The 13,272-nt window shown below is 39.6% G+C and overlaps 1 protein-coding gene across 8 annotated transcripts in view; it reads left to right on the top strand.

Moving 5' to 3' along the window:
* Positions 1–12,136, top strand: part of LOC143024672 (nocturnin-like) — a 254,786-nt gene extending 242,650 nt beyond the window's left edge. For all 8 annotated transcript variants that reach the window (XM_076183663.1, XM_076183655.1, XM_076183656.1 and 5 more), the window contains 2 exons: positions 1,827–2,033; positions 8,628–12,136. In XM_076183663.1, coding sequence (XP_076039778.1) covers positions 1,827–2,033; positions 8,628–9,116 — 696 coding nt within the window. In that variant the 3' untranslated portion in view covers positions 9,117–12,136. The remainder of the gene's footprint in view (positions 1–1,826; positions 2,034–8,627) is intronic.
* Positions 12,137–13,272: the final 1,136 nt, after the last annotated feature.

Raw genomic sequence — 13,272 nt, 5'->3', positions numbered from 1 at the left:
AGGCTGATAATCTGCAGACTCAGTTTTTCTTGCACCTTTCTTCAATTTGACTTGGCGTGGAGATATTCTGGCCTTGTCCATGATTTTTCTTGTCTTTCTTGCCTCAGATGTTGAAGGGAAGTATATATATATATATAGTCTGAATCTGGGTTCAGATGCTGATTCGTCACTTTGTTCCTTCTTTACTCTATCCCAACATGATTTCATTCTTGGCAGACTGACTCCATGTCACAAAGCACAATTATTATTATTATTATTTTTTTTTTTTTTTTTTTTTTTTTTTTTTTTTCACACATGTTTCGCTCTCTGAATCTAAGTGGTGTTGGTGGAAAACATATCATACACTACCATACGTACATATATCCACAAAAAAAATTGAATAAGAATGATGCAGAAGATATAAGAAGATAAGTCAACAGTGTAAATGTAAACAGAGTTAAATCCCCACCACGTAGGGTAGTAGACATTTAAACTTTTGAATGCCAAAACAATTTTCTAGCATCTGGCAGAGTGGTGTGTCCTCTACTGATTCAGTGGTTATTCGTCTATCTTTTTCAGTCATGTCACAAACAACATCAATGTTTTTCTCACAAACTGACATTGATGGCCTGCCACTGCAGGGCTCATCTTCAATTTCGTTTCTTCCAGAAGAGAGGCCAAACGCAGTCATTGCTGCTTTTACTCATTCATTTCTTCCACTTCTAAACCAACTTATCCATTAGTAGGTTGTTGATTTCTTTGGGGCATTGTCACTATAAACTTCTTTCAGAGTGTCAGTGATTTTCCTATTTTCCCAACCAACTTTCACCATGAATTTAATGTTTCTCTTGGCCTCGATTTTGGTGGATTCCATGTTGCTTGAATGGTGCCTGACTTCCAACTGGCATCAATGCATTATTACCTGCATTTATGGGTTCATGTTTGAACTTGTTATAACACCTTGGTACAAGAATATTTAGGTCCATTGAAATCAAATTCCTTCCATATAGTTTTTAGTTATGGACTTTTTACACAAACTTTTTGAAGCCCCCTCATAAACAGTCATCCCTTCATACAGTCTTCTCTTTTTGTTCTTCCCCAGAAACTTATTTCTCATGACACTTCATTCCCCTCCAGATGTTTACCGTTTCCCTTACACTATGATTTACCTCTGCCCCCACTCCTCCCTCCTACATGCAACCCTAAATAGTTAGATATTTCCATTTCCTCTTGCCTCTCACCTTTTAAACTTGCCTCCAACTCAGTGCCAACCTCATCGTTTCTTCATCTCATCACATTACTTTTGCTCACATTACTTTCAGCTTTCTCCTCTCACAAACTTTCCTACACTCCATTATCCATTATTAACTGCTTCAATCTCTCTTTCAACTCTGCTATAAGCTCAGAGTCATCAAGAAACAACAACTGGCTCACCTCCCACTTTCCTATACTCTCACCAACTCCAAACCCCAACCCAGCATCCTGACATTTACCTCTCAAACATATACATGTTAACACCCATAGTGGCATTACACAACCTTGTCACAGCCCACGTAGGCATGGCCTACCTTCACTCAAACATGAGTCTTCTTTCCCTCACTACATCCTTTAGAAGGTCAGATGTAGAGGCACTGTCATTTTACATCATAATTGTAAGATCTAAATGGATGAGACCAGCTGGTACTTCTTAAGTTCAAATTTACAATAAATCATCCAAAAAAAAATTCTTGAACATGTGTTTACTTCCCTGCTTGTGTGAGTTCGCTTGATTAAGTGAACAAGCCATATAGTTACATATTATTAAAAATGCATTGATGTTGTAAATTAATGTGTTTTACTATTTGCAGGAGGTAGACCACTACAGTCTACTAAAACGTGTTCTTCATACACAAGGCTTCAAGGGCATCTTCTTCCCAAAGCCAGATTCACCCTGTATTTACATCCCAGATAATAATGGCCCAGATGGATGTGCCATCTTTTATGATGCTTTAAGATTCAAACTCTTAGCCCACGAAACCCGTGTGGTTGAGGTGTGGCACGTACAAAGTAATCAGGTAAGCCAGGGTACATAGTAGTTGTACTGCATATGCAAAGGGACCATGTAGACTACCCCTAGGTAGGAAATAGACATACTAGGGGATTTGTTGATAATAGACATGTACTTGCGGATAGAACCACTTCATTAATGGGTGAGGGAACATGTGAATGCCATGGTCAAATGTCCCTACATTATGGAGTTTTACAGAATACTGTAACTCTTCAGTGTTACAGCCTCAGATTTCAAGGTAGCAGCCTAAAACTTTTTGGTTTGCAGCCTTTCACAATTTTTTTTTTCTTTTCTTTTTTTTATCATCATCAGATATCAAAGACATCCATTAATCTGCTTCAAGGATGTTTGACTAAAATCCCCATGTCAAATTGTTTTTAATACCGTGCCAGATTGGAATGAACACAATTTTCATGCAGGTTTTTAATATGTTGGATAGGTAATTCCTTTTGATTTATCAGCCAATTTGTTTTTCCAAAATTCCTGTCACTGACCCATTATCTATTGTGTTTAAGATATCAAAATTTGATAATAGTGTGATATTTACCCATATGTAAGTTGATTTCATTCTGGCAAGGTGTTTGAATCGTTGTGAGCAACCAGCTCTACCAGTCCTGCCCAGGAGGCTAAACTAGCTTAGGCTTGCACTTAGATGGCACTTCAGAGATACAGCTAATGAGCATTTCACAGGCTGATGAAGATCAGAATCTCATTTGGCCCAGCTCTCATGCTTTGCTCTTTGTGCCTCCGCAAAATAACAGCAGACCTCAGCTCATGTTTAAGGTTATGTTATAATGCAGCATCAAAACCTCATCATGCCTTGCAACATATTGGATCATGGAAACAACCTAAGCTCCATGTACTCTTTTATGAAATGTAGAGCTTCACTTTACATTGGCTCACAACATTTAAAGATGACCACATACTTTGACGTCCAGGGTTTTTACCTTTTGTATCTGTGGCTTGACACAATATGAAGACTAACAGATGCATAATGCTAGGTATCAGCATACACTGACTTGGCACTGCTACACAGCCTATTACATTGCACCACTAACTCTCCACATTTTGTCGCACTTTTTTGTGTCATCAACACCATAAACAACTGTAGCAATAGCTTACACCATGACACTGAAAGCACCACTAAAGAAATCTCTGCACTTTATAATTCCCAATATGAAATCCCCACTGTTGCTAGTCACAGTATTCAGTCAAGATTATTAAACCATTGGAAAACTGTATTTTGTTGTATATATAGCAGGAAGCAGCTCCATACTTTTTTATGTAGTAGGTAGCTGGTGTATTTTTATTGAAGGATGGAGTATATGTTTTTAATGTAGTCAGGACTTGGGAGCGGCTTTTCTAACATGGCAGGAAAAGAGTATGGCAGGAAGTAATCAACTAGGAAGCCGCATACACCAGTCACAATTGAAAATTGAACATCATAAAGTTCTGAAAGATATATGCACATGGGTTTAAGATAAGATGAATGTAAGGGTGACCATATGTTTACAGAATGGTGAATCAGGTACTTAAAAAGATGGCAGCCAGGTACTTTGGTTATAAGAAAGATGTTAGTTATGTGTTATAGGTTGCTATAAACATCATATCCTGTTTAAGGCTTTCTGTTATGGTTGAACAGCTATTAGGTGTCAATGGACAGGTAGCAGGTATGATTATACAACCATTACATGTAAAAGAATAACACTCAGTTATAAATATGTACCATTAATCATCAAGTGTATCTATGCAGCCATAATCATAATTTACACTATAATGACAACTATTAATTCAGTATTCAAATCACCTGTTATGGTTGTAGAACTATATGACCCTAAGGGATTATTCTGGAGCAGGCAGAGTTGTGAATTAGTAGTATTTGGTTAAGTTGATTTGTAGGGATTAACTTTTCACTGATATTCACAGCTTGTACATTTGTTCACGCTCACCAGGCAATTTTATCCAACCAAGGGAAGTCCCCTCTCTCCAGTACTCAATATTACATCTATAGAAAAAAAAACACGCACTCTCAATCACAAACTAAGCACCCCATCTTTGACTGCCAAATTCTGTACTCCACCAAACTCTTCCCAGCTATCAACCCAATAGGGTACCTCTGAAGACAAGTAAGTTCAGGTCACCGCCCTGTAATTAAACATTATCAGCACAGAATCAGCATGGCAACAGGCTCCAGTTGTTCCAGATGCAATCACCACACAGAAGGCACAGAACATCTGATATTACACTGGCTCACACCTACCCTTTCCAGACAACACAAAGTCTCCTCTCTGAATGATTCATGAAGTGAACCAATGGCTGTACATCTCCTGCAAGCAAGAACTAGGACAGCAGATCAATTGAAAGCCCTCTTCACAACATTTGCTCTGGCTGTTGCTAAGCAATTATATTCTATCAAAGAATTTATCCCTGCACAATGAAAGTAACAAAAACTATGATGAATAATTAGAACACACTATCCTGTACATGCTCCAGAAAACACCACAAAATATGTCCACTGAGCCTAATTGGTGGTTTCCTAGGGGCCACAAATCATTTGTAAAAGAGAACCAGGGCAGTGGATTGATTGAATACCTAATGGTATTGCAAGGATCAGGCAATACATAATTGTTATTTCAAGTGATTGGTGGTTATGGTAAAGGATATCAGTTTCAGAATGATCCCCCCATAAGTTCTTTCCACTCTTGATGTTTTGTCCCAAGTTAGTCTGAGACAGTGGTTGCTCTTATTTCCTCCTTCATGAATTGGTACAACATTAGCCTTCATCCAATCCTAAATCATTCTCCCTGCTTCAATCAATCAAACCACCCATTGCTCTAAATATTTCTTGAAGGAGACCCACAGCTACCAGGTAATGCAGCAGCCACCAGATTGGTCCATAAGTCACTGAATAAAGGAATATTATGTTGTCTATGTATGGCTGGGTATGAGCAGGGAATGGAGAAGGCAGGAGATAGAGGTGAGTGGAGAATGACTGTGTATAGATAATACTGTGATTCAAGGAAGGGAGAGGCTGGGGGATGGGGGTTAAGGAGTAGTTATGCATGAATTATATTTTGACAGCCCAAAGGGATGTCTCTCCATCTTCTCTTTTTCTGCATAAGGGGACAAAGAGGGGGGGGTCACCAGTTAAGTGATGCAGCTTTGTTGTGGGTATGCTGTGTCTTGCTGCATTGCTTCTGATCCAGGCCAGTGGGCAGGATACAAGGATGACTTGTCATCCATGAGGAGCTGAGAGGAGAGGAAGGAAAGAGTGGTGGATGGGAGTGGGTACATGCCTTCTGACTTGGCTACCTCCCTTGTGAGGTGGAAAAAGCCATTGGTTTATAGATAGACAAGTATGGCTAGGATGGGGCTGTGTAGGATTAGGTGTTTGGTGTTTTCTGTGTGATGGTTGCATCTGGAGCAGTTTGTTTCTGTGACCAGTCCTATTTTGGGGAAGGAAGTCGTATGAAAAAATCATAGGATGAAGGTTAAACATATAGAGGAGCAAAGCATGTACACAAACCATATATAGCTACACAAGAAGACAAAACAATAATAGAAATGGTTGCACTGACCCTTAGGCCCTCTCATAAATCTTTCTAGGAAGAAAATTTGGACTGTTGTTGTATTAGTGTGGGTCTCTTTCTATGTTACTGGTTAACAATCTTGAGGAACTTATTGGTACTGCACATGCACAGAGAAAATACTGTTATCGTAACACTATGCCAGGACAAACTTATAGTACACAAGATCTCTACAGAAGAATAATATGAGAAATGACTTGGTATCATTTTGGAAATTATGTAAACTAAAGAACATCAATAGAGTAATTGAAAAACCAAACTAAAATAACTACAAATGAAGACTTCAAAAAAGATATACTGAAGGAGCTGTGAAGTAACAGAGGAAGAATTAAAAAAGAAAGGAATTTGGGACTTGTTCAACCTTATTACTCAAATTTTACTTTACCAATGTATAGATAAACCATCAGAGATATGGGGTGAAGGCAAATCGACACTGTCTCTTGTTCACAAGAACAGAAATTGGAGTACAAAGACTTCTTGCCAACGTTAATCATTTATGATTACAGTTCCTTTAATTCTAGTTGTCGCCAGGTTCTTCATTTCCATGAAACACGCCTTCGGGAACTTCTCTGAAGTAACCCCCTCTGTAACAGGTGGCACATTACTTTTGTTTTGACCACTACCGGGTTATTTTATTCATCTGCATATCATCTCTTTGGTGACAAAGGGGATAAATGTACATAGGAACATTACCAGTGCTAGCAGTGATTCCTATACCACTCCACTTGTCATCTCTTTCCATTCTCGAGTACTTTCTCCAGTTGTTCTTATCTGCTTCTTTAACAGGAAATCTTCTATTTCCATATATTGAGTCTGATGCCTCCTTTATTTCCCAGCTTCCATAATAGTCTCTCGTGTCTCCAGTATCTTGTCAGGTTTTTTGAAGTTCAGTTACTGTAAATGCAATCCATCCATTTCCTTCATACAGAATAGTTGTATCATAGAAGCTTTAGAGATAAGAAATACAAGATCTTGTGTCTAAAGTCAGTTTGGTATCAATTTCTGTCCTTTCAAATGGCGGATTCACCTTTCTCTTTCTTCATCTCTAATAGATTATGTTTTCTTAGTTGATCTCAGTTCTAGTTACTTAAATCTTGTCTCTTGTAGCTCATCAAGTCTTCCCCTTGACTAAGAAAATTATCTTTCAAATTATTGCTTTCCAGAAGTTTCATGTGATATTTGGACTTCATGTCACTTTCTCTGAAATCTACCAAGACAAGATTAGCCAACTCCTTTCTAGGGGTGATAATCTGTCTAGGTCACGCTTTATAGTATTTATCCTTTATATTCTGGGACTAAGACTCCCCAACTACCCTAACTCTTTGGCTTAAGTGGCCCTGGGTTTTGCAAACCTATTTTCCTTGTGCCACGAACCTTCTCTGTTCATCTTATTCCCCAATCACCTCATTCCATTGCCAATATTTCCTTAACCCTGCTTCTCTTTTTCCTCCTGTCTACTCTGTCCTCCTCCTTTCTCAATACCACCATTTCACACACTTTGTGTAACCACCTCCTCCCTCTATCCATCTCCCACCACTGTCGTCCCTACCCCATGCTTGAACAAGTACAACCTACCATTACAATATCCTCTACACCATCTCTCCCAGCCACCACCACTATCCATCCAAAGTCCTGCCTCACTCCTAGTTCTCTCCTGACTGTATTTCCTGGGTACATACAGGATCATACATCATGCCCTTCTTTCACCTCTCCCCACCATCCCCCCTGTTATCTTTGTCATTAATCCACCAATCTTAGTGCTACATTAATAAGAATATTAAGTATATGTTTTGTAGTCAAAGAGGTTGGGAGTGTATCATCCACAGTCTCTTCCACAGCAGTCTTGATTAAGTCTAAGAAGCAGAAAGCTAAGGTACTCAGCCATGTGGGTTTGACTTCCAAATCAAACTTAGCCTGAAATTAAGTTATGATTTGAGACTGGACTGTCTTCTTTTAGGCTGTTGCATGAGTTGGCACAAATGTATAGTAAATTTTGTTTTTTAACTTTGGAACATGTAGCTTTTTATCAGTTTTTCCAATGACCTTGTGATGCCCTCCCATCCCAAACCAAGAGATTATTTCCGTCAGCTTTATCCACATCCTTCATTGGCCTGAACATTGTATCATGTCACCTCTTCCTCTTCTTTCTTCTAATGGTTGCAAGTCCAGTATATGTTGTACTAATATGATTTATCTGCTAGGCTGGAGATAAATTTGGTTGCTGTTTGTATTCTCTCATTCTTATTTATATCCTTCATTCTGTGTGGAAACTACATCATGCTGCATATGTGCATGCATAGGTGTGTGGTTTTTCATAGGTTATAAGGGAATAAGTATATTGTAGGATAGATAAACAGGATAAGGTATAGTTAGTGCTATGGTGATGGTTGTGAGAGGATTCTGATTTTGTGAGTAAATGTTCCCCTAGTTTGCAAGAACGTGCTGAATTGGTGCACAATCTGTCCTGCTGTGTTGTGTGGTGTGAGAGAGGAGGGGGTGGCTTTCTGGTGTGGCAAGCTAGGCCCAGAGCTGCCACTACTGCTACCCTCTACCCAGCCCCTGCACTCCCATGTGCCCTCTAGACCCAAAATTTATGGTTCAGGCTCGCTAGTGTTTACTTATGACTTGCAGGTCTGGCGTGCGTACAGTGAGCAGGTGAGTGACTTGCAGCCCCAGGCTGGCCTGGCTGCCTGCTTGTCTGCCTGCCTGGTGCCGCCTGTGCCTGCTTGCTCTAGCACCGCCTTATCATTTGTCCTGATTTTAGCATTTTGCTCCATCATAGTGCTAGCTGGCAAATTGTAGATGAATTTTTAGCTCTATATTTAGTCTTGAGTTTGTTATATCTTGTACAGGATTCTGTTCTGCCAAATGCACTTTGCATGTTACACTTTTAGTGGGATCTGTGCTTGCTGGGGGACCAGGCATGAGTCCCATGACATACCTTGGAGCTCTGAATAACACGTGACTTGCACTTAACACTACTTTAAGTACTCATGCTTTCTTTGTCCCGGCAGGTTGTCATCATGGTGACACTTCAGGAGAAGGCAACAGGCAAGGAGCTGGTAGTGGCTACAACCCACCTGAAGGCAAGGAAGGGTGCTTTGCTGTCAACTCTCCGGAATGAACAGGGCAAAGATTTAGTGGAATTCATATCACAACATCATGGTGGGCGGCCACTTCTCGTGTGTGGGGACTTCAATGCCGAGCCATGTGAGCCAGTCTACTCAACTATGCTTCAATCCCCGCTGGGTCTTCAGTCAGCTTATGCAAAGCTCCTTGGGGGCAAGGAGCCTCCATACACTACTTGGAAGATTCGTGGAGAAGGAGAAGCATGTCACACAATAGACTACGTTTTCTACACACCAAGTTCCTTCCAGCTGCAAGGAGCCTTAGACTTTCCTTCAGCTGCTGACATTGGCCCCAATCGTGTTCCGTCCCTTGCCTATCCTTCCGACCATTTCTCACTTGTGTGCGACTTCAACTTTCAAGCAGATTCTGATTGAACACCTCCGCCCTTGCAGTGCCATTGTTCCCATTTCTGTGTGTAGGTGCTGTCAGCCAGATCCAGTGTGCTGAGCATAATAAGAAACTCCTATGCTGTAAGCTGTTCAAGTTGACACTTAGGTCAGAGATTTTGTAAGGCTTATTGTGTCAAGTTTTTCTTAAATACAGGCAGCTGATGGTAAGATATTAAGCACAGAGTTCCCTCTAGCTGGCAGCTTGATTGCACATTCCACTGCACATGCGGTACCACATGGTTTGATATCAAACCACTCTTAAGCCATTAGTGACATGACCGGAAGACTTTCAAAGACTTGCATTTATGCAAGTCATGGAAGGCTGATGCATATAGAGTAGAATTTACTGGAAGCCCAGCATGATCAGACTAAGAAAGAAATCTTCTCACTTTTTAATTGGCATGATAGTGGGTTAAGAATACTCCCGAGTTTTTATCATTATCATAAATCGGGATAGAAATTGGTTGATGGTACAGCCAGTCATTGCACTGTGCTAGTAACAGGAACATAAACGCACACACATCTTTGTCTAGACAACTGTGTTCTCATTGTAACTTACCTCATTACTAAATTTGGGTTTCTGTGGGAGTGAACTGCACTCTGTCCACTAAACAGATACAGTTCCACAGCAAAGAGGGGCTAGGTACAGACACTAGTAGCTGTAGTAACAAATACAGCTGTAGCAAGTTTGGCTTCCATTGCAGGCCATTTCGAAGGTAAGTACTCAGCCCACCAGTAGGCAGTATGATCTTGCAAGTGTTCCTTCTTTGCAAAGATTGTATTCATCGGCATAGGTCCTGGCCTTGCCAGTAAGGTGCTTGGTTTGCCTGCACTTGTTTACTGGTGGTCTTTGGTGCTGTCTTGGGTTTCCATTGGAAAACCATGTTAAGGGAAGTTTATGCTGGGTTAGTTCCAGTCCAGCAGTTGTACAAGTGTAATGTTGTTACAGAAGTCTTAATCTTGAATGTTCTTCTTGTTGGTGTGTGTCTTGTTGCTCAGAATTGCCCTCTGTTGATGATGGCAAAATACCTGATGTAACCTGACATGAATTGTTATTAGTCGAGATTAAGGATACTTGGCACATTTTAAGTAACTTCACTGTAAACATTCATTGGATGTACTGTTGACTGTTTCATGCAGAATTTCATTACATGTTAACATTTTTAGAAAACTGATAGGTTTATCATTTGAAAGAATATATACAAATTATCAGTTAATCTGTCTAGAATAAAGGCAGATAATTACAAAAAAATAAAGATGTCACATTTGTTTCCTACGGGTCATGGGAGGTGATTTCTCTTACGGGGGGAAAGTCTTGCTGTCACAGAGAGACCCTTTTATTACAGAGGTCCTTCTGTTATGGGGGTCTTACACTATGGAAGATCGTATGTCTGTAGATGTCTTACTGTTATGGATAGGCTTAACTGTCATGGAAAATCCTGTGGTCTCAAATTCATTGCATCATGATAAAGCCCAGATGTCAAATTTCTATTGCCGTACAAGACCCCAATTTCTTTAAATTTCATATATTGATTCAGCTGTATGTGATATTTTCATTAAGGGATGTTAAATCATGGGGAGATATTTTCAAAGGAGACTAACGTCTGAAGGAGGTTTTATTGTTACGGAGAGCCTTATAATCATATAAGATCCTATATTCATGGAAAATCCTGCCCTTTTGAGGACACTTCACAGTCAGATTCTACTTTCAGTTTGTTATTATGAGAATTTCCTTATTTTGCATATCTTGGTAATGCCATGAGGTTTGTGTCCTTGTCAGATAACCAGTTGTTATAAAGAAAGAATTAAGGTAGTTTTTATGAGGTGTTGTAATGGAAGTTCATCCTATTGCATAGAGATGGCTTCCCATTATTGTCTCAAGGCTACAAGAGGTCCTTATATCATTTTGCTGTATCTAAATCAGTTTGGCATATTTCTCTTCACCATTGGAAATCTGACTGCTGGATTCCTATCATGATCATTGCTAATAACTAAAAAGTCCATATGATTAATTAATTTGTACTTATGCTGAAGACTAGTATTGGTGATATTGATAAGTTAGAGTAGAAGCATATTCTGTTGCAAATAGCACCTACTTTTGCTCTTCAGTGTGAATGGGTGCTGGAAGTTACTGGTGGAAGGATGTCATGGTGTTGATGAGTATTCCCCTTGTACTTAATGAACCACCAGGTGCTAGGAACTACCCCATCTACTAGGGAGAGACTAATGCTCACTTCACACTTACGATGACACCAGAACTGGTCTAAAAGCACAAGTAGATATGGTACAGCAAAACTCAATCTAAAACTCAACCTATCTTCTGTATTGGACATCCTAGCACTGTCCTGAATTCTCACATACAGCAAGCATACATTATTACATTTAGTTGTCTCCATTTGTTTTTACCACACTGGTTAGACATATGACCTCAGGATCTTCTCTAGACATCTGCAAGCTTGGGTTTCTGTGATGCTATGGTCAATTGTATGTTTTGGATTAGCAGGAAGTGATGATGCAGTGTGGTGGGGCCAGGTTGTGAGGCAGAATATTGTGAGGTAATATGACATGATTAATTCATCAAAGACAGCCAGCCATAGGGGTAGTGTGAGTGCGACCCTGTTCTTCTCGCTTGTTCCCCTATTCCTTCTTCACTTTTTTCCAACTCCACATCTATCTTTTCATCAAAGCTGTACAATTTCTTTTTTTCTCCCAAGGTCCTCATCACCCTTCACTGCCACTTTCTCTACCATGTCTCCTTTCATCTTTTCACACACACTTATTCTTTTCTTCATATAACCACTCTCCTCCCCACCATATGTTTTGGATGTAAACTCACACCTATGTTTCACATCCTCTCTGCCTCTCCATACATGTATTACTAGAAGTATGACAAATTTTTAAAGATTTGTACATAAAGTTGCAGGGAGTGACATGTAAATATGAATCATAAAGCATTATTTATTTCAGGTCATACATTTTTTAATAAAATGAAAACATGTATTTAATCATAGGTCTTATTATTTACCTTCCTATTGTGTGGATGTTAAGAAGATACAAGATCCTGTCTGATTTCTACATTTTGTATGAAAAACTATAAGAATAAAAAAATGAATAAATGAAAAATCTGAAATTAATCATGTGGACAGGTTTGGGACAACAGAAGGAAATTCTAACCACAGTTCACAACCAATTATAAAAAAAAGAATAACCTATAAATACTTGGATTAGCTTAGGAGATACAGCCCAAGCTGAAACAATACATGAACTCGGATCTAAATATGTAGTAACAATCTCTAATCAGTTTGAAGTGTTTGGCACTCTTGAGGACCCTGAGGAACTGTGGAACACTTTTAAATGTGAAATTCTGAAAGTTGCCAAGAAGTGTATTGAAGAGCGTCCAAGGTCAAGGAAAGGTGTAATATCATGGGAGACACTGGAAAGTAGAGCTGGACCTCGCTGCCAGAATGACTAAGGACCTGAACCAATACAGGACTCAAAAATTGTGGACTAGTGTATTAGCAGGTGAACTAATATGGCAATAAAACTCACCTGTGCCTTTTCCTACCTATATTTGACATTTTAAATATAAGGCGTAGATCCTCCTCGATCTACATTCGCCTACTAACTGCAACTACCCTGTCCAGTCTTGGTTAATATATCATTTAAATGCTGAGGTCAGCATCTGGTGAGGGGAGTTAAGAGATTTACAATTTTAGCCTTATTGTTCTTACAAATAGAAATAGAAGGTTTAAACATAGGTTATATTGTAAAGGTTTAGTTCTATTATGTGGTTATTTCTTGTGATTTAATTTGTGTTTAGATTTATTTGAGGGGGTGGTGTATGGGTGCATTGGAGATGTGTTTCTGGCTACTTAGCCATTATCACACACTGATCATGTGATGGTTGGTCACCTTAGGGCATGGATGTAAGGTTACACTAGAGTTCTCATGAGGATGGATAAGGAAAAGTACATCAGAGGAATCATTGATGATGTTGAGGGCCATTTTAATGCCAGTGACCTCCAACCTGCTTACCAAGCCCTGAAGAGACTGCTCCAAATCTGTGACCCAGAGGAGCACAGTCCAAACATCTGATGGGGAGTACTTTGAGCAATTGCTCATGGGTGACCCTCCAAGTGGA

This window comes from Oratosquilla oratoria, chromosome 4, assembly GCF_046742065.1.
Source record: "Oratosquilla oratoria isolate Oo_2021 chromosome 4, ASM4674206v1, whole genome shotgun sequence".
NCBI classification, from domain to species: Eukaryota; Metazoa; Arthropoda; class Malacostraca; order Stomatopoda; family Squillidae; genus Oratosquilla; species Oratosquilla oratoria.
The sequence above is the reverse complement of the archived record's forward strand: the minus strand, read 5'-3'. Positions and strand labels throughout refer to the sequence as shown.